We start from the raw sequence: 22,132 nt of genomic DNA, 5'->3' as shown, positions 1-22,132 counted from the left end.
CTTAGACAACCCCCACTCCCAGGGTGTGTCTACTGACTGTACTCAGATGTGTCAGGGTCAGGAGGGTAAGTGAGGAACAGGGTGCTGAGTGATCAGGGCCCTATGATCTCTAATTCCCAAAATCAAGACTCAACTACGCTTTACCCTTGTGTGTTTGGAGCCCAACCATGGAGTCTTTGAGTTGCGAATGTCTGTTACTTATAGGCTGGAATAGGATGAGGAAGCCGCAAATCAAGATCACACAGCACGATAAACTTTATAAAAGAAAAAATACTTTGTTTAAAAATCTTTGCTACATGTCATTATTTTTGCCACTGTAAGGCTTAGCACAGATGGGCAACAAGGAAAAAACAATCAAAAATAAAACCCTGAAGGAAAAGCAGAACAAACCCCTCAGAGTAGCTTCTCCCTCCCACCCCTTTAAAAGCCCTGTAACAACTGTACATTATAGTTCCGATCACATTTAAAAACAAGTTGATTATTAAAAAACAAATATTTCATTGGAAACTCAACCTTTTGGTTCTGTAATTGTGATATAAATATATATGTATACTGCACATGTGCACACACAATAAAAAATAGCCTCCTTTTCCACTCTACTGCCTGGCACCAGGCTGGAGGCAGATGGAGGGAAATTTAGTACATAACATACCCTCAGCCTCTCCATCTGGGCTCCTTATCCCTTATGACTACACTTAATAGATCTTTTCCACATTAGTATAATCTTTCACTCAGATACGGACAGGAGACAGTTAAAAAAAAAAAGACTACTGAAATATGAGACGCACCTGAGGACGGTGAAGGGTGAAAGCAGTAGCTTGTTATCTGCATTTCTAAGGCTGTGATTATCAAGTGACCCTGTGGGGATTTGAGTCCAGGACCCAACTAACACGTAGACTCACATTTATGCTCCAAAGCAAAATCCAAGTTTGGAGAGGGAGCCAAGGACAGACTTCAGGAAGACCTAAATGTTGTTTTGACAACAGGATGGAGAGGCTAGTGCAGATGGGCTTCCTATTTGGTTTATACCCTCGTGGTGAGGTCTTTCACTCAGACAGCTAGTCCAACAAGTTGAGTTTCCATGCAGAAATAACCTCTCCAGAACACACGTGTGACTCTGACAGGAAATGCAGCATTATCCTATGGGCAAGTCTGGGGTTTCGGACAGTGTTTATCTGGCCAGCCTATTTTGGTAATATCTGCAGATCTTCCATATAAGTTGAGAGCACCAAAGAGCAGGAGTAATCCAGCTTGATCACCAAATGTGTTTCGTAAGAGACCAACCCTATCAACAGAAGATTGTCTGTTGGTCTATAGTTCCATTTTGGCTGGCATGGGTCTAAGTGCAGCAAAGACTTAATTTAAATACTCTTTGGCTGCAACACTAAATACAAAAATACCTGAAAAAATTGATTTCTTGGGACTCTTTGAAGAGCAAGGAGAAAGACAAGAAAATCTGGGACAAACTCTGCATACACTCCCTAATAGGGAGAAAGAACAGAACAGAGGAACACACACACACACACACACACACACACACACACACACACACACACACACACACTCACACACAAACGTTCATGCTCTTCCATGCTTCTTTCCAGGGAACTGCTCACTTCCTAAAGCTCCACATATATCTGTCCTATTTCAGGATCCTCAGTTATGAGGACATTCCTGCTCTCCTCTCCTCAAGACCAGCCACAGCATCCACGGCCACTAGTGGCTGCCAGGTGCTTCCACCCTGCCCCTCGACTCCAGCACAGATCATTTCTGTGCCACTTCTAGGAAGAAGACACAAGGACAGGACCACTAACCTCACCTGTCCTCCGATTTTCAGAGGACCCTAAAAGCCTGGAATTCATTTCATTTCTTCTTTCTAGATATCTTACTTCAGAGTCAAGGGATGCAGGGGTACATATCAGGGGTGAGGGAAGGGAAGGGAGAGGAACTTTTATTCTGTTTACAAAAGATTTGCTTTTAAAAACAAACAGTGATTTTCCCCACCCTTATCCTCACCCCAACAGTTCTATTCTGAAAAGGGGGGAAACATGGTTAGATCAGGAAATTCTTCATTGTAGCTGTTGCTCTGCTCCCCCAGCATGGACAGCATTTCCTAAGGAGAGAAAAAGGTTAGATTTGGGTCACATCCCTCACGGTGCTGTCCCCAGCACCCTCCCGCCATTCCCACAGCCTCCTTTGCCTAGTCTCCTCTCCGGCTCCCTCCTGGAGTTCCTTATTCCCTTGTGTCTAGTCCGGGGTATTTTCAACAGTCTCTGCACTGGTCTTCTGCCTGCATGTGTATCTGTGTGACGGTGCTGGAACTCCTGGAGCTGGAGTTACCAACAGCTGTGAGCTGCTATGTGGGTGCTGGGAATTGAACCTGGGTCCTCTGGAAAAATCAGCCAGTGCCCTTAACGGCTGAGTCATCTCTCCAGCCCTGCTTGACATTTTCAAAGGAAGAAAATACACATGCCAACATTTCATTTAACCCCTACGGTCGTATCTGAAATGTATCTAATCGCATTTGTCTCCAACCAAACCCTGTTTTGCCTTCTTTTCAGTCTGTTTTTGACTAGCTTATTCAGTGTAAGAATATCCCATTCAATCCTGCAGTCCCCTCAGGGGAAAACAGATATTTATAGCTATAATCAGTATGTTCTATTTTACATACTTTTAAATTATCCCATTTAAATCCAAAGCTACTTTGAGATGTGGATCTCTGTACATGAATTAAAATAACTTTCTTCAACATCTTTACATGGTACTTCACATCAGTAACTTTGGTCTGGTTAACGGGTGTGTTTCTAATTAATAATGTCAATTACTGACATTCACCCCTACATGTCCCGTCTTCCCTGTTGTCCCATCTCACACCACACCAAGCAATACCACGTGTGCTTCCCTCTGTCTCTCCTTCTGAAGTCTTTTTGTACCCACCTGAAAGACCTCAGGCTGGCTAGGTGGTTGTGCTGACGTCTGCTGAACATGTTGCTCACTGGAACTGGACCTATGATGGGGCTGCTGGCCCTGCCACTGTGGCCAGACACTCACACCCTCTGCTGTCCGGGTCTGGAATTGTCCTGCAGTCTGTCCAGTCTCAGGAGCTAGAAATACAGTAAAGATAAACAGCTTGAATCTATTAATTTCAATGGAGGGGAGAAACCAACACACAACTATATAAGTCAGTCATTTTACATATGACACCTTCTGCTCCTCTACCTGCTAACTAATGCCTCAATTTCAAAGACCAGTCTCAAATTAAGTTTCATTCCCTAAATAGCATTTCTAACGAATTCTTTGTTCATTTAAATATGCATTTCACTAAGTATATGTGGTTTTTTAGTACTATTGTTGTAAATATTACAATAATTTATGTGGTTTTTATTACAGGTGTTGAGACCATTTTCCCGTAGCAAGTTTTTATCAAGATTTTAAAAACTGATTACTGTTTTGTGTATGGTGCATGTGAGCATATGTGCTGTGGCTCATGATGGTCAGAAGACAGCTTGGTGCAGTCAGCTCGCTCCTGTATGGGTTCTGGGGACTGAACTCAGGTATCTAGCCAGTTCAACATCCCCTGTGCAAAGCTTTTAATTTCAAACAGACTGGGACCTTGCATTTCCTTATGACTAGGTGAGCACAGAAAGGACACAGGGAAACAATCTAGCTACCAAATCCGCTTTCTTTAGTAGTTTGATGTTCCTGTTAGCCTTCTCATCTGAACTTACGGAAGCTGGAGCCACGGCTGGTGAGAGCAGGGTAGGCAGCAGCTCCCTGTGACCCAGTGGGAGCACCCGGGAGAGACATGGCGCTGAAGGAGGAGGAAGTCTGGAAGCTGCTCACACCAAATTGGGAAGAACGAGTCTTGGCTGTGGCCTGGGCGGGCACCTGGTAAAGAAAATGGGACACAGAGTAAGAGAGATATGAATTGTGTGCTTCATTTCCAGGAGTCAGTATTCATCAACCAGTGTATTCTTCTCAACACAGCTCATCACCTGTCCCTAACTATACTTCTGACTGACTCCCATTACCTCCCAAAGCTATTTTTCAGGCAACTAAAAGTGCAAAAAGCAAAGAACTGTACAGTTTAATAAAAAATCATAATAATTAGTTAATTAAGCTCACTAGGTCATGAAACAGGGGAAAAAAGACATTAAAGAAGAACAGGGGGGCTGGGGAGATGGCTCAGCGGTTAAGAGCACTGGCTGCTCTTCCAGAGGTCCTGAGTTCAATTCCTAGTCAACCACATGGTGGCTCACAACCATCTGCAATGAGATCTGGTGCCCTCTTCTGGCCTGCAGGTATGCATACAGACTGAACACTGTATACATAATAAATAAATAAATCTTAAAAAAGAAGAAGAAGGAGGAGGAGGAAGAGGAGGAGGAGGAGAAGGAGAAGAAGGAGAAGGAGAAGAAGGAGGAGGAGGAGGAGGAGGAGGAGGAGGAGGAGGAGGAGGAGGAGGAGGAGGAGGAGAACAGGGACTGGCTGATAAGAGGTATCAGTGGGCCTAGAGTACAACAAGAGGCTTTGGCCAAAATACATTATAAACACACATGAAAACATTGTAACAAAGCTATTCTTATCTATAACGAACTCATAACATTATGAGCATTAACAGACAGCATGTTATAAATTGCATGTGTACGTGCAAGTACATGTGCACAAATGTAGCAGCCAAAGATCAATGTGTCTTCTTCCTTCTTCTTTGTTCTCCACCCTGTGCACGTTGGTGGGTAATAGGGTGCCACGTACACTCATGTAGAGAAGCCAGATGCCAACGTTTTATTACTTTCTACCTTATCTTTCGCTTTGGTTTTGAGGCAGGGTTCCTCTGTGAAGACAGGCTGGCCTAGAACTCAGAGATCTGCCAGCCTCTGCCTCTCGAGTGCTGGGATTAAAGATGTGTGTCACCACTGCCAGGCTTCCTCCTTATTTTATGAGACTGGGTCTCTCACTGACCCTGGAGCTCACCCATCTGGCTAGACTAATTGGCTAGCAAGCTCTAGGGATCCATCTGTCTCCACTTTCCCAGTGCTGGGAAGATAGGTCTGTTCTATCACACCCCATTTATTTATTGGTTTTTAACATTTACTTAGTGTGCTTGGGTATGCACACACATGTGAACACAGGTGTCAGAAGATGACACATAGGAGTGAGTTCTCTTTTTCCACTATGTGGGTCTTGGGGATTAAATGTAGGTCATCAGGCTTGAGTGACAAGCACTTTACCAACAGACTCTTCTCCCCAGTCTCAAAGGGAGTTTTATAAAAGAAAAACCACTACATCATTCTACTCAGCTGCATTCCATCTCTTCCAAGACTCCTTTCCTAAAGGAGTAACCACTTTTCTCTTCACTGGGAAGTTTGTGTATTACAGAAGAACATGGCGACAACTCTCAGGGAAGTTCACACCGTGCTCAGCCTTGTCTTTCTGAGTGCTTCTCTTTTGCTCCTGAGTTTCAGTTTAAATCTGTATTTAAAGTGTCTTTTAATAAAAACTCTAGATCTGCTTCAAAAAGAAAAGAAAAAAAGTAGAAAAAAGAAACTAGACATGAAGCCTCATTATTAACCTCACAGGAGAGACTCACGGCTAACACTTGGACGACGTCTTCCTGCTTTTAGTCTCCACTGAGGTTTTTTCAGTTCTCATTCTGTTCTTCCTGTCTGAGACAGTTCTCTCACTATGTGGCCCAGGCAGGTCTTGAATGCACCGTACCCTTCTGCCTTAGCCTCTTCTGTGTTGGGATAAAGCTCAGTACTGTCACACATAGTTGTACTGTTTATTGACTAAGAAACTAGTCACAGCCTCAACATTTTTTATGGAATCATAATTTCATTTTTTTCCTCTGGTTTTTCGAGACAGGGCTTCTCTGTGTAGCCCTGGCTGTCCTGGAACTCCTTCTGTAAACCAAGCTGGCCTTGAACTCACAGAAATCTGCCTGCCTCTGCCTCCTGTGATTAAAGGTGTGTGCCACCACCACCCGCACGGAATCATAATTTCTGCAAACATGTATAAATACCACAATTTTTAAAGTAACTCCTAGGGAGACAATATATGCATCCTTTATCATATCAAGTCCCTGAAAACTATGCTAGTGTCTGTCTTCAACATTAATGCTCATCCTGGCCAATGGAGAAATGGATGGATGGCCTGTGTATTTTTACACAATTAAATATATATATAACAATTGTGGAGTCTGGTTTGAGTTTTCATTTTTTACTTTTTTAAAATATTATTTACACAACAGAAATAAGTCTAACATTTATTATATATTATATGCATGGATACTATAACAAGATTTTTCACAAATAAAACAGTCAATGAATATAATTACTGATTTTCTACTTTGGTATTGTATTATACAGAAAAAAAATCACTGAATTTACTCTAAATAAGCCTAAGATCAAAGCTATTCAAACTGTTCTGAATGAGCAATTCTAACTTAAGGTGAGTATATGAAAACCATAGATACTAATGAATTTTTTTTGTAAGTATCTCTGGTATTTTAATTATCTGGCTGCTCTCAACAAACATGAAAATTGTTAGTAAGATTGAGAAGAGGAATTGGAGAGAAGGTATCTAAGATGACAATAATAAACTTACCTGTAGGGCAAAAGACCCCAACACACAAAACACAACACACAGGTCAGATGGAGGCCTCACCTGGGCAGAGAAGCCTGGACGGGAACCAGGGGTCCAAGTAGGAGCTGATCCCTGGGGAGGGTTGGAGTGACGAGAAATCTGGGCCAACATCTGCCCTGCAGACGATGATGGCGGCTGGACAATGGTTACAGGAGGGGCCAGACCACTATTCCTAGGAGGAAGGAATAGAGAGGTAAAGGGTTAAAAGGTGACTATCAAAGAAGCTCTGCATCGAAGGACAACCAAATCCTATCCCTCGATCCCTTTGATTTCCTTGGAGTTAAGGAAAACCTGATCAATTTGAAAACATAAGGAACACCGACAGTCACACACTGACCACACAGAGATGGAACCTACAACACGGCAATAGAACAGGTGCAAAACCAGGAGGAAAAAGCAGCTTCTCTGTCTCCCCCTAGGTCCGTAAGTTCTACTGCTTTGTCTGACACGACCAGAGAAAGCAAGGGAAGATCGGCAGGTGGATTCAGCAACTGAATCCGCAGAGCCCTGTCAAGCAGCACACACATAGGGCTCACCTGAAGTTCTCTGCCGGCCGGGGGTTAGGAGGGAATGAGCTGCCCTGGGAGAATAGCTGTTGGGTGGCAGGGACAGTGCTGGAGGAGATGCCTTTACTCTGATCTGTGGACCAAAAGGAGTCGGGGGGAGGGCCATCAAGGGGCTGTAGTACAGAGCTTGGTATTCCCATTTACTCAGGAAGTATGCAATGGGTGTGGAAGGATGCTGGACGACTACTGGCTGGGCGGCAGCCGTCCATGAGTGACAATCAAGTCAGACTGTGAGGCGTCTGCAGGGGAAAGCTCTACCTGCACTGACGGTGGGGTACATCTCTGAAAACCTTGGGTCTCTGTCCTGGGCAAAGAGACCGTCAGACTTCTCTAGGGGCTTGCTGTGCTCTGCTCCTGGAGTTGCCACAGCCTGGACAGAAACCTAGGGAGTAAAATGATGAAAACAACCAGTAAGTGGTTAATGTGGCAATTCGATAACATTCAATTGCATATAGAACACATTCTCACTGGCACTGGGAGTTTTTAAGATTTGTTTGTTTGTTGGTCGGTTTGTTTGAGACAGGGTTTCTCTGTGTAGCTTTGTGCCTTTCCTGAATCTCGCTCTGTAGCCCAGGCTGGCCTTGAACTCACAGAGATCCGCCTGCCTCTGCCTCCCGAGTGCTGGGATTACAGGTGTGTGCTACCACTGGCCAGCTTTATTTTTACTTATGTGTATGTATATATACATGAATACAGTGCCTCCAGAGGTCAGAGGTCAGCCCTGGAACTAAAGTTACAGGTGGTTGTGAGGCAACCACTGTGGGTGCTAGGAATTGAACTGGGTCTTCTGCAAAAGCAGTACTCCCTCAACCACTAAGTCAGCTTGCCAGCTCCAAGATACATCATAAGGAACTGTTCACTGTCCTCTTACAGAAGACACACGCCCACCTGGGAAGGGTTATAGCTGGCCAGCCCATCTCTTCCTGGTACCATATCCAATTCTGTTGGCTGCTGAGGCTGCTGCTGCTGCTGCTGCCTGAATGTCAAAAGTCAGTGTGGAAAGCAACAGGGAAAAAGATGTTAACAAAGAATTTGGGGAAAAAGCCTTTAAAAACATAAACCACATGTAGCAACAATAAAAATGTGACTGTCCATCACCACATTCTGGCTAGTGATTGCTCAACACATAATTACTTCACCACTTCTTACCTGGATGCCAGCTGCCCTGTACCCATCTCTAGGGATAAATTGGTTGTAGGACCTAGCTGTGACCTCTGGATTGTGTTAGACAGTGTAGGCCGTGGTTCCTGGCTAGAGTTCCTAGGAAAATAAAGTAGACAAGAACACAGAAAGGAGAAACAAGGAATGACTCCATACAATAAATTCTATATATTGACCTGTAAGGGAAGGCAATCACCAACGGATCTTTATGAAGTACAGTCCCATAGGTGCAAGCCTGTGACCTTGGTTTTGGCAAAACAAGTTATGCTATGAACAACACAGCACTAACTGAAACTATGTCCTAAAAGACACAGGCTCATTCTGGTTTCTGTTATTTGTTCTTGTTTTGAAACAGGCTAGCTTAAACTCAGAGTATGGTGATCACCTGCCTTTACCCCCAAGGCCTGAGATTCCAAATATGCACCACCACATTCAGTTTATGAGGTGACAGGGTCAAACTCAGGGTGCCATGCATGCTATACGGGCACTCTACCAACTGAGCTACAGCCCCACCATCATGTTTGTTTCCTGACTCCTTCAAGCTATTTGATACCTAGGTACTGTGAACAGTGTGTGCCCATGTACTGTGTTTTATTTTATTCTATTTATTTTGTTTGTTTTTCTGTTGTTTTTTCGAGGCAGGGTTTCTCTGTGTAGCTTTGGGGCCTGTCCTGGAACTCACTTTTTAGACCAGGCTAGCCCGAAACTCACAGAGATCCACCTGGCTCTGCCTCCCAAGTGCTGGGATCAAAGGTGTGCGCCATCACTGCCTGGCTTACTGTGTTTTTAAATTTTTAAGTAAAAAGTGAAATGAATGTAAACATTAAAACAATTTGATACAGGGTATCTCTATGTATCCCTGACCATCCTGGAACTCTCTAGGTCAATGGTTCTCAAACTTTCTAATGTTATGACCCTTTACTACAGTTCCTCATGTTGTGGTGACCTCAACTATAAAATTATTTTTGTTGCTACTTCATAACTGTAATTTTTCAACTGTTATAAACTGTAATGTAAATATCTGATATGTAACCCCCGTGAAAGGGTTATTTGACCGCCAGTGGTCATGACCCACAAGTTATAAACCACTGCTCTAAGTAGACTAGGCTGGTCTCAAACTCACAGAGATCCACTTGTGTGCCATTATACCATGCTAAAAATTTGATCTTTAATAAATTTAGTTCAAGCCAGGCATGGTGGTGCTCATCTTTAATCCTAGCACTTGGAGGTCTGCAGAGGCAGGGGGGATTTCTGTGAGTTTGAGGCCAGCCTGGTCTGCATAGTGAGTTCCAAGACAACCAGGCCTATGCAGCATTCTTATGCTATACAAAACTAGTATAGGAATATTTATGCTTCATTCTGAACAGCCAGATAGTAGAAATAACCCAATGTCCATCAACTGATAAATAGAATGGGTTCTCTGTATAGTATACATCACCCCAACCAAGAAGCTATCTGTAACAGATACTCACTTGGAAAAGGAAAATTAGTTTTCTCCAATGGAGTCTCACTAGGTGTATTAACCACACTTCGCTTCAAAGTAGGACCCTTGTCTATGAGTAGCTGGCCAACATCAAGTGTACTCAGTGGTATTTTGTAGACTTTTGTCTCATGTTGTTCTGACCATTTTTTTTGCCTTATTCATCTTTTGCTATATATTTTGGTTTGTGTGTGTGTGTGTGTGTGTGTGTTGAGAGAGAGAAAGAAAGGGCATGGAGTTGGGTAGGTGGAGAGAATCTGGAAGGAGCTGGGGGGGTGTGATCAGAATATAATATATGAAAATTTAAAACAAAAAAGCTATGTCCATAAAATGGAGTATTAATTCATAGCACCAACAATGAAAGGAGGTATTAATATATACTACCACGTGGCTCACCCAGGAACCAGTGAGACCACTCACAAAGGAACCACTATGTGACTGACATGTCTCTAAAATAAGCAGATTTATAGAGATAGTAAATGAGATGTTTCAGACTTCACAGGAAAGGGGAGAATGGGCAATTTCAGTGGGCTCAGGGTTTGAGTAGGGATGAAAACACTGTGAAAATAGATGGCTCTAGGAGTTGGACAACTAAAGACAGTGCCTATGTAATGGGTGGGATGCACAACCTGTGCGATGTATTTCAATAAAACTTTTTAAAAAGCCGGAGAGCTAGAGGCTAGAGAGATGGCTCAGTGGTTAAGAGCACTTCCTGTTCTTGCAAATGAGCCAGGTTCAGTTCCCAGTACCTATGTGGCTTCTCACAACTAAGAGTCTCCAATTCTTAGTTCCAAGGAATTTGATCTCCTTCTTCTGATCTCTTGAGAACATGAGACACATATGCAGTGCACAGAAATACATGTAGACAAAACACGCATAATAAAGCCGAAAGCTTGGATGGGTGGTGCATACCCGTAATCCTAGAACTCATGAGGCAGAAGAATAATCACAGCTGTGAGTTCAAGTCCAGCCTGGTATACTTAATGAGTTTAAGATCATTCAGGACTACCTAAAGGCCTTGTTTCAAAAAAAAAAAAAAAAAATCAAACAAAGCCAGACTAATAACAACAAAAAGCAAGCTCAAAGATTAATTAAACAGAAATTAATAAAAGAGTGTGATGTGACCATGCTCTGCAGTAAGCCTTGAACCATGGATCAACTTTAATCCATTACCTATTTAAAAAATTACAGGAACACAGCCATGTATCTGTTTTCATACCACAACAGCAGGGTTGAGTAGTTTCTATAAAGACCACATGGTCAGGACAAGGGTGAAACATTTACTATCCAGTCCTTCATAGAAATGTTTGCCAAACTTTCCTCTAGATGAAAATCCTCCTGCACTAGGGCACAACACTGGTGGACAATGAAATCCCAGAACTCAGGGAGGTGGGTGAGTATCTGTGATTTCAAGGCCAGCCTGGTCTGCAAACAGAGTTCCAGATCTCATCCAGACTACATACCAAGACCCTGCCTCAAATACAAACAAATACAAACCCTTCCAAAAAATCCTGAGGTTGGAAACAGTTCAGCGGTACAGGACTTTGCCCACTTTCTGCAAAGGCCCTGGTCTGACCATCAGCAGCACACTAAGTAAATTCACTAATTAAGAAAAAGTAAGTAAAATTTAGGTAATTGAAATGAGAGTCTGTCTGTCTCAAGAACTGATCTGTAAAGTACTGTTTATTTTTATTTGCAGTCTCTTATATAAATAAAGCAGTTCATTGAGCATACTGCAGCAGGCAGCAGGTGTGGGCACGGCCCACAGCATCAACTACTGCTGCTTCTAAGACTCACTCTGCTGTGAGCCAGTGGGATGGCTTGGTGGGAAAAGGTGCTTTTCCCCAGGCTGACAACCTGAGTTCCAAGCCTGGGACCCATTTGGTAAAGGGAGAGGACCTCTGATGTTTGTACATGTTCTGTTACACGCCAGAGTGATATATACAAATTAGTAAGTAGATGTTAACAGCAAACAAAACTGACCTTACCCTCTACCTCAACTATATCAAATCCTATAGAAAGTTGTTAAATGAAGAATCTCAAACTGATGGTATTTTGTAAGACAAAATTGAAGAGAAAGAGATAGCTTGCTAAGGCTGACTTGCGCAGCCTCACCCCCACCCCAGCCCAGGCGTGGCCACGTGAGAAAAAGAGAGAGGAGCACATACTTCACATTGGTGTTGGTACAGATAATGTACTCAATTTCATCTGAGTAAGGATTCTGGAAAGTGAAGGAGCTGGTTCTCATCCAGAGCCACTCTCGGGTCTTGGATCGGAATCGGAACATGACAGACAGCACTTGGCCTTTTAACTTCACCACCTGAAAGGGTTTCCATCTATCAGCGGACTTTAAAGAGAAAGGGAAGCAGTAACCTTTGCACCCTCAGGACCCGGGTGCTGCCGCCCTCGAAGCACCAGTCTCTCAAGGTCAAACAGGGGAAGAGGAATGGAGGGGACAGGGCTGTCGGTTATCTTTCCAGAGCTGCAGACTGTTGACGGTACAGGGGAGCCCAGAAGAGACCGTCTCTGTGTTTCCCTTCACACCGCAGACACACTGGATGAACTGGCCTTGCAAGTCTGTACCAGGAATTCCAGTTTGGTGACACCAAATACATTTTACACAGTACTAATCAATCCCAGCTATTCTACTCAAAATTTGAGAATTCTGGTTTCCACAAAAGCCCTACGGGAAGCCTCCTGAGTTTTGTTAATGTTTTAGTTCCTGCTCAGATAGAACAGAAGACAATCTTCTAGTTCACCATTTCTAATAATAGAGAATACTAGCAACTAATGTTTATTTTATTAGTTGTTAAACGCTGGGCTACATGTGCCTTATGGCATTACATTTTTTAATCTTCCCACAAGCTTCTACCTTTAAGTATTATTTTACCCACTGTATGAGTAAAATAACTATAGAGACTTAACTAACTTGTAAAATATAGTTATATAAAGCCAAGTCCATTATTTTCACCAAGTATTTCCAGGAGCTCAGGCCTGAAACTTCCAACTAGTTACAAGTGAGTTAACGTATAGTTATCTATAAAAGAATTCTGAGGAAACTTTCCTGCTATGATCTAAGGTCAGTGAAGACAATTTTTTGGATACAGTTAGTTGACTAGAAGACATTAACTAGCTAAATCTGTGCTTGGACTTTATCTAGTTTCAAAGTATTATCATTTTCTATTTCTTAAATATAAGCTCAGTATAAAGAAAAGTATAGTGTCCATCACAGTGCTCAAATGAACACTAATCAGTAAGTTGCTAGAATAAACATAAGGAATTGACCAAAATATGTACTCAGACCCAACCAGGAATCACATCACCTGCTGAAAGCTGTCTCTTAGAAGTTGCTGATCTTCAGGATGACAGAATTCTACAATATTCTTTCCTAACAGCTCCTAGGAGAGAGAGAGAGAGAGAAGTAAAACATATACTTCTGATGGTCTAACAGTTCTGTCAGCTAGAGATGTGAATGTTATTTCTTTTCTTTATCCTACTATAAACACAAACAAAGGAGACAGAACCAAGTCAGAGAGACAGTACAATGAGTACTTGCCACTCAGCCTGATGACCTGAGTTCCAGCTCTAGAACCCACATGGTGCAGAGAACTGACTCCTGCAAGCCGTCCTCTTGACTCCAGCTGCATTCTAAGGGCATGCACATATACTTATCTTTGTAGACTGTAACAGAACAATTAAAAATAAAGAGCTTTTCTCACAAAGCCATCTTACTAACTTCTTAATGATATCAGTTTAGAGGAAAAATTTTTGCCAGGCGTACTCTATAATCTCAGCATCTCAGGAGGCTGGGACAGAAAGATTTCCAGTTTGAGGCTAGCCTAGGGAGAGAACATATCTCAGGGGGAAAAAAAAGACAGGAAAAGAAAGCTAACCTTGTAGATAACATTCATATCTTGCAAGCATGAGGACCTGAGTTTGGTTGTTAGAATATATGTTTTCAAAAAAGTGGGGGGTCCAGATGAGGCAGGAGAAATGGCTCACCCCTTAAGAGCACTTCCTGCTCTTGAAAAGATCGGATACCAGGCAGTTAAAAATGAAGAACCAAGTTGGAGGATTTACAATCCCTGATCCAACACTTCCTATAAAGCAGTTGCTATCAAGACAGTGTTCTAACCATGTGGAACCCAGTTCCAGGGAATCCAATGCATTCTTCTGGTCTCTGGGATACCAGGTAAACACACAGTGCACATACCAGGCACTCACACATGGACCTAAAATAAAAAGATAGCTGGGCATGGTAGTATGTATCTTTAATCCAAGAGTCTGGGAGGTTTGTACCCTGGCCTTCTTACCTTTGTGCACACACAAAGATTTTCTTTTAAAAGCTCATTTCCAACTTTCATACTTACACACTAGAGCTTCGAGTTGGTTTTGTCTAGGGTGTAACAACTTTTAGAGGGAGTGTTGGTGGCATGTATGGAATCTGACATCTACACTACCATCTGTTAGATCTTTTCCCCTGAAATGTCTTAGCACCCTTCTTGAATATCCAATGACTAGGAACGTAAAAAAGGCTCTCTTCTGGCCTACTCATCAGAATAGATCAGTAAATTCATGCCTCCTATATTAATGCCACACTGCCTTGGTAACAGTTTTACAGGATGTGTTGGATTCTCCAACTTAGTCCTTCATTTTCAAGACTTCTTCTTCACTGACCATTTCATATACTTATAGCTCTAACAGACCGCAGAGGTCATGTAAGTCAGGGATAGTTAGCTGACCTACTGGATGAGAACATTATAATAACCAGTGCTACATGTACATTTATTACAGGCTACTATTCCACTAGGAATTATATAAATCACCTAAGTAAGTGTAGTTACCCTAGAATAATCAAAGTAAGTAGTTCTGGATCATCTATATAAATGTCAGAAATAAAAAGCATATAGATTTATACCTACTATTTCTACATGGTTTCACAAACTATACTTCTCGAGATGGGGTGACAGCCTCAGCAGGAAGTTGAGACTATATTTTGCTATTGGCAAAATCCCTTTTTTCCATCCCTTTTTCTGAAGTGGACTGCTGTATTTGGTCATCCCTGGAATTAGACTGTCAGGTAATCTCAACACTAGCAACAGAAAACAGAGCCTACACAGCAACTATCTAGTCACTCCACTCTCACCTGTGGCTGGTAGCCAACAGTAGCCACACAACGATGGTCTACAAAAGTAAATATTCCTTCAATGTTGTGTCGAGAGATGAACTCTGTCGGTTGACAAATGTTACTCATGTCTGTACAGTTGGGAGAACTAGTTACCTAAGAGTGGAGAGATAAAAATGAGTCAGAATAATACCATTACTTACAGAAACATTTTCAATTTCTTTGAGTATCTGCGTAGATAGGAGACTATCAGACTTAGAGATGTGTACGTGTTTCACTGGAAATGCAAGAAGGGCAATCCCAGCAAGACGCATAAAGTCTAGCTCTACCCCACACATGCTCTCCTTACCAAGTTAGTAAGGAAGAAAATAATGAATGCAACCCTAAACCACCTACTCTTTCTTTTGGTTAGTGTGTGTTCATTATTCAGCATGGTTCAAGTTTCTGAGAAACTTAACTGTGTTCAGGAGAAGAATAAAAACCAAGGGACTAGAGATGGCTCAGTGGTTAAGGGCACTGGCTACTATTCTGGAGGACCTGGGTTCAGTTCCCAGCACCTACACAGCAGCTCACATTAATAGAAATGGGTTAATTCCCTGCTGGGTTCCACTCTCCTGAATGCTTAAGGGAAGTTCTTTGTCTGTGTGTCCTGCATATTGGGCATTAACAGCTTAGATGCGAACTTCTGCTCTCCGGGGTTCTCCCATTGTGCTGTAAGCCTGTATTTAAGACCTCCTCCCTCCTTCAATAAACGGCATTTGGCATTCAAAAAAATAAAAATAAAAAAATAATAAAAGAAATGAGTTAATTTATAAAGGCTAGCTAAAAATCAGCCTGAGCTACCAGCTGAGCTTTCATAATCAATAAGAAGTCTCTGTGTCATTATTTAAGAGTTGGCTGGCAGGACAGAGAAAGACTCATTACATATGGTGTCCAACATTTGGGGTACCTATTTCCACACAGGATGTGAAAAAGCTTAAAAAAGAAAAGTTCCGGCCAGACAGTGGTGGTGCATGCCTTTAATCCCAGCACTTGGGAGGCAGAGGCAGGCGAGGTGGATCTCTGTGAGTTGGAGGCCAGCCTGGGCTACAGAGTGAGTTCCAGGAAAGGCACAAAAACTAGAGAGAGAAACCCTGTCTCAGAAAAAAGAAAGAAAGAGAGAGAGAAGGAAAGAAAGAAAGGAAAGACAGACAGGAAGAAAGAAAGAAAGAAAGAAAGAAAGAAAGAAAGAAAGAAAGAAAGAAAGAAAGAGAAGTTCCAAACACACAAACATGGAGCCAACCAGCTCCACGAACGGAGCCACGTGGTGGGTTTAAGGTTTGGCTCACATGGTCAGAGAAGGCTGCAGGTGTACAGTAAAGCAGTTCAGATTGATAAAACCTTTAAACAGATACAGTAAAAACTGGTTATAGATAGTCATGGAAAAAATAGTTTAAAAAATAATAAAGTCTTTACAGAGAGCATAAAGTAATAAAAGAAGAAAAGCCACATAAGGATGGAGATACACAGGGCATCTGGATCCTGTATGGTACTTTCACTTTGTAAATGCTGATGAGCAAACGGCAGCTGCTGAGAGACAATGGATTATGTAAGGGTTACTGAATTAAACCAGCCTATATACTTTAGAGAAGTCTTGGCTTCAGAATGGAAGTTGGAAAATATGTTGCACTTGGGGAGAGATTATGCCTTTATTTCCACAGGAAACAAAAGGTTGTGGTTCTCTTCAAAATTAATAAAGATCAAATTTGCTTGGGGGAGACCTCCTGAAAATCTTGGCTACGGACATAAAGAAAGAAACCAAGAAAGATTACAGGACAGGTGATGTATATGCTGATCCCTCTACAGTGGGAACACCTCTGAGACTGACGAGTCATGATAAATCTTGTTGGCTATAAAGTCCTCATGACTTATTATTACATACCACCTTCCATATGGCAAGGATAGAGGTTTGGCTATATAGTCCTCCTGACTTATTATTACATGCCACCTTTCATATGGCAAGGATAGAGGTTTGGCTATAGAGTTCAAATATAAAGTCGACAGATGCCTTTTACCTGCTCAAACACAGGACAAAAAAATCATCTTTAGCTGACTTGTACACACTGCACATTCCATACTTGTGTTAATGCAGATGTATGTTACCTTTAAAAGTTTATGTGTTTTCAGAAAAAAAGGACCAGACACCAATGAAGAGAAGGAGCCCAGGTGATCCAGCCTCTCCAAATGCCTCTGTTGCAGTTTCCTCAAAAATCTACCTCCAGGACAACTTCACAGCTGCTGAGATGGTCCAGCCTCACAGACTATCCAGCCAGGACTTCAGACAAGCCCCGCACTCACCATCACACAGAGACTAGACAACAAACAACACAGCCAGCTCTCATAGGATTTGACCATTATCCTAATTGTCCCAGGGTCCCTAAAGATGCCATTGCCCCCACAGCAGGAAGCAGTCTACAGAACACAATACCCACATTCCCAAGAGGTGTAGTGGATGGTTTTTGGTCATTGGTGGATTATGGATATTTGTCCTCATTTAGGGAAGTTGATTACAAGCTGTTATTGGTCATGGTCAGGAAAAAAGCTAAACCAAGGAGTTAGGATTAGATTCAGGAATCTCTTTCTGAAGGGACAAAGGGGGATACAATACAGAAATGATGGGATAAAAGGGTGGCTTGCTGAGTCTACTTTTGAACAACCACTAGTCTCAAATATTTTACATTGGTATGGATTTTTATACACTGACACAAATTTAAGGTTTTTTTGTTATATCGTATACCTGTTTCTACTCTTGTTTAAAGCATTGTACCTATGCAGCTCATTTGAAAATGTAAAGTTTTAGTCCTTGAAAGCTATTTAAGATAATAAACAAAGACAGGTTAGTAGTTAACCATCTATAATAATCAAACTTGTAGTCATATTAGGTATGTTTTCAAAGTTAAACAGATATATTTAGATTGACAGATGGTCTTCAAACACTTCAAAGACCTACAGAATATGGCATTTAAAATTTTTTTAATAATGTAAGGCTTTTCTTGACAGTAAGACACATCGGGTCCTGGTAGTACCAATTTATTTCAAAAGAAGATGGGCATCGAAGAAACTCCCTATGGAGTTTGCTTTCCTTATGGCAAAAAGCTAGCCATTTAGGCAAGAGACTGCCCTGGCCTCAATTGCTGACTCTATACTATCCAAACTGGACCAGCAGGATGCAAAAAAGGAGCCCGCCAGGGCTGGAGAGATGGCTCAGAGGTTACGAGCGCTGCTTGCTCTTCCAGAGGTCCTGAGTTCAATTCCCAGCAACCACATGGTGGCTCACAACCATCTGTAATGAGATCTGGCGCCCTCTTCTGGCCTGCCAGGATATGTGCAGACAGAACACTGTGTACATAATAAATATTTGGGGGGAAAAAAAAAAAAAAAAAAAAAAGGAGCCCTGCCAAAATTTGCCAAGACAGGGTAGGCCAGTTCTTCAAAATTCCCTGCTTCTCAGAAATATCTATCAGACATACTAGGCTTGTAGGCCAAAGGTGGGTGCTTCAACAGTACAGAAGAACTCTAGGTGACTGTCTGGGCAGCCAGATGTCCCTGTCACTGGGTAACATTACACCCTTCTGGGGTCTTTGATGGAGACAAAGACTAAATAATTAGACTTAAATTTTTCTTAGTAATGATAAAAGGCAAATCAGGTATAAAACGTTAGACTCACAAATATAAGATAAATAATAGAGTATTTTCTCTAATTTTGCCAAGTACAAATGGACTGGATATTGTAACTGTAATTCTTACTTGGTAACTGTTTTTGTTGTATATAATTTCACTATGTTAAAGTTGAAACTTTGCCAGGTGTGGTGGCACATGCCTTTAATCCTAGCACCCTGGGAGGCACAGCCAGGTGGATCTCTGTGAGTTCGAGATTTACCTCATGAATTTATTAATATGTCAGTCATTGTTTCATGTTTGTGTGTTGTTTTTTCTTTTTAAGATGGAGTATAACTGTCTTAAATGGAACTACAGAGCAAGATCCAGGACAGGCATCAAAACTACACAGAGAAACCCTGTCTCGAAAAACCAAAAAAAAAATTGTTAAAACTTTCCTTTTTAATTAGACAAAAAGGGGGAAATGCTGTGGAACAATCTTTGTACACTGTGAATATGTATTACTCTGACTGGTTAGTAAAGAGCTGACTGGCCCATAGCTGGGAGGGAGAGACTGGGTGGGAGAGCCAGACTAGGAGGATGCTGGAAGAAGGGTGGAGTTGGAGGAGACACCATGAGATGCAGAGTGAGCAGGATGGGAAATGTGTATGCACATGAGGTAAATGAGCCTAAGGGCAGCACGTAGATTAATAGAAATGGGTTAATTTAAGCTGTAAGAGCTAGCTAAAAGCAAGCCTAAGCTATCAGCTGAGCATTTATAACTACTATTAAGTCTCTGTGTGGTGATTTGGGAACTGGCTGGTGGGGCAGAAAAGTCCACCTACACAAGTCCTAGCACCTACGTGGCAGGTCACAATTTTCTGTAACTCCAGTTCCAGGAGATCCAATGTCTTCTTCTGGCCTCCTCAGGCACCAGGCATGCAAATGGTGCACAGACATACACGCAAGCAAAATACTCATAAACGTAAAATAAAAATAAACTTTAAAGTATTTTTTAAAAAATCTATCATAAAGCATGTAATAACAAAAGAAAAACAATTGCTCTTATTTTGCATAGGGACAAGAGAAATTAACTGGAAATGAAAAAGTAAGTACTACAAAGCTAAAAATAACAGTCAAGGGGAGCCTGTCATGGTATAGCCTGCCTAAACTCCCAGGACTCAGAAGACTAAAGTGGGAGGACCCCTTGAATCAACAGCTGGAGGCCTAGGCAACACAGGGAAGAGTCATCAGCAATATCACCAACAAAAAGATTACCACCCTCTTTCATGTTCTTGATTTTTGCCAAATCTGAAAATAGCAATGTTTACTATAAATATTTTTTCAGATTTTAAGATTTAAATTTCCCTATGTAACCACAGAGTAAAAAACAAAACAAAAAACCCACAAATAAGTCCTGCAAAGATTTTTTCCTTCTGAAAGGGACACAGTTGTGAAGACTCATACTTGCCTGCAGCCTGCCAATGGCCACTAGGCAGAATTTGCTCCCCTGGCCAGCTTCGGGGTCATCATCTGGGAGGGAGACACCTTCATTGAAGGAAAATAAGAATGACTCAGATCTCAAACTCAAATCCTTTAAAGGCAAGTGACTACAGACTCATCAATACATATCAGTATGAAGATGCTAAGTATAAAATGATTTTTAAAAAGGTAATCAATTATACAGAATTTATTATTATGTCAGCCACTGTTTCATGTTTGTGTGTTGTTTTGTATTTTTAAGATGGAGTATAACTGTCTTAAATGGAACTTTTGTAGCTGTAACCTTGACTCTTTATCCTGCCTCTCAGTGCTGGGATTACATGCATGTACCAGCTTACCTAGCTTCAGTATTTTAACTGTAACAAACTGGAAAATACAAGTCCCAGCGAAAGTCGTCTAAACACATAAACTTTATGCTATGCGATTATATCATACACAGAGACGTAAACATTCCTGCCTAATCAGAGATTTTTTTAAAATAAACAAAAATTAAATTATCCCAAACACCAAAAGGTATTCATATTTATAGAAAAAGGGAAGAAAGGCGCATCCCTTCCAACTTCCTTATCTCTCATTTTTATCCAGGAAAAGACAGTTTCTTGATAGCTATACGTAAGTATGAAGATCATACATAAACGATATGATTTCTATGTATAAGAGTTCAATTTAGCTTTTCTCAATTGTACTAATTCCCATTTACTGGCTACAAGGCATGTGCCAGGCACTGGGCTGTCTACTTTTCTTACACTAAATCTAATTCTCACAATAATGATATACAAGATGTGTTACCTCATAGATGAGAAAACTGATGTAAAGATCAAGTAACTTACCATAGTTAAACTATTAATATAAGGTCAGAAAGCAAATGCAGGTTTTTCCAAATCAATGTTAATTTCTTCTCAAAATGTATCAACAGATGGGCTGGAGAGATGGCTTAGTGGTTAAGCATACTGACTGGTCTTCCAGAGGTGCTGAGTTCAATTCCCAGCACCCACATGGTGGCTCACAACCATCTGTAATGAGATCTGGTGCCCTCTTCTGGCGTGCAAATATACATGCACACAGAACACTGTACACATAATGAATCTTTTTAAAAAAAAATGTATCGCCAGGCAATGGTGGCACTGGGGAGGCAGAGGCAGGCGGATCTCTGCGAGTTCAAGGCCAGCCTGGTCTACAGACCAAGTTCCAGGAAAGGCGCAAAGCTACCCAGAGAAACCCTGTCTCGAAGAAAAAGTATCAACAAGGACTGAGAAAAGGCTCAGTGGTTAAGGTCACTAACCGCTCTTCCAGAGACCCAAGGTTCAATTCCCAGCATTCACTTGGCAGCTCACAACTATCTCTAACTCCAGTCCTAGGGGATCTTACACCCTCTTCTGGCCTCTGTGGGCACCAGGCAAACAAGTGGTGCCCAGAAATACATGCAAACAAAACACCCATACACATAAAATAAATAATAATTAAAACTTGACTCTCTTTTCTTTGCATTTCTGGCTTCTGAAAACCCTCATTTCCCAGTAACACTCTTCCAGTAGGAAAGTAATAAAAAAGGTAAGATTTGGAAACTCTTGCTAGGCATGGAAAATCAAGCCTGTAATCCTGGCACTTGTGAGGCTGAGATAGGAGACTGACTACCTTGAGTTCAAGGTCTTTTGTTTTGTTTTGTTTTTTTGAGACAGGGTCTCTCTGTAGCTTTGGAGGCTGTCCTGGAACTTGCTTTGTAGCCCAGGCTGGCCTCGAACTCACAGAGATCCACCTGCCTCTGCCTCTCGAGTGCTGGGATTACAGGCGTGCGCCACCACCACCCGGCTTGAGTTCAAGGTCTTAAAACAAACCAAACTCTTGATTCGCACACCCTGATGCTGCCTTTGCTACTTCCCTTATTTAACTCAAACTCAAACAAAACTACTCCTCACATCTAGACTTTCCAGAGGAAAGCCCCCTTTTAAAGTTACTGCAATCTAGCCATTTTCCATTTATCCCTCATAGCCTTGCTCCCATTTCAGTTTGCCCAAA

General features: G+C 41.8%; 1 protein-coding gene across 3 annotated transcripts in view; it reads right to left on the bottom strand.

The window, feature by feature from the left end:
- Positions 1-250: 250 nt before the first annotated feature.
- Positions 251-22,132, bottom strand: part of Arnt (aryl hydrocarbon receptor nuclear translocator) — an 85,265-nt gene continuing 63,383 nt past the window's right edge. For all 3 annotated transcript variants that reach the window (XM_036189928.1, XM_036189929.1, XM_036189930.1), the window contains 12 exons: positions 20,085-20,161; positions 14,999-15,133; positions 13,176-13,250; positions 12,021-12,172; positions 8,361-8,471; positions 8,100-8,187; positions 7,470-7,593; positions 7,182-7,284; positions 6,667-6,817; positions 3,729-3,888; positions 2,938-3,104; positions 251-2,113 (listed from right to left, as the gene is read on the bottom strand). In XM_036189928.1, coding sequence (XP_036045821.1) covers positions 2,027-2,113; positions 2,938-3,104; positions 3,729-3,888; positions 6,667-6,817; positions 7,182-7,284; positions 7,470-7,593; positions 8,100-8,187; positions 8,361-8,471; positions 12,021-12,172; positions 13,176-13,250; positions 14,999-15,133; positions 20,085-20,161 — 1,430 coding nt within the window. In that variant the 3' untranslated portion in view covers positions 251-2,026. The remainder of the gene's footprint in view (positions 2,114-2,937; positions 3,105-3,728; positions 3,889-6,666; positions 6,818-7,181; positions 7,285-7,469; positions 7,594-8,099; positions 8,188-8,360; positions 8,472-12,020; positions 12,173-13,175; positions 13,251-14,998; positions 15,134-20,084; positions 20,162-22,132) is intronic.

Source organism: Onychomys torridus, chromosome 6 (genome assembly GCF_903995425.1).
Source record: "Onychomys torridus chromosome 6, mOncTor1.1, whole genome shotgun sequence".
Taxonomy (NCBI): Eukaryota; Metazoa; Chordata; class Mammalia; order Rodentia; family Cricetidae; genus Onychomys; species Onychomys torridus.
This window is presented reverse-complemented; position numbering and strand designations above follow the sequence as displayed.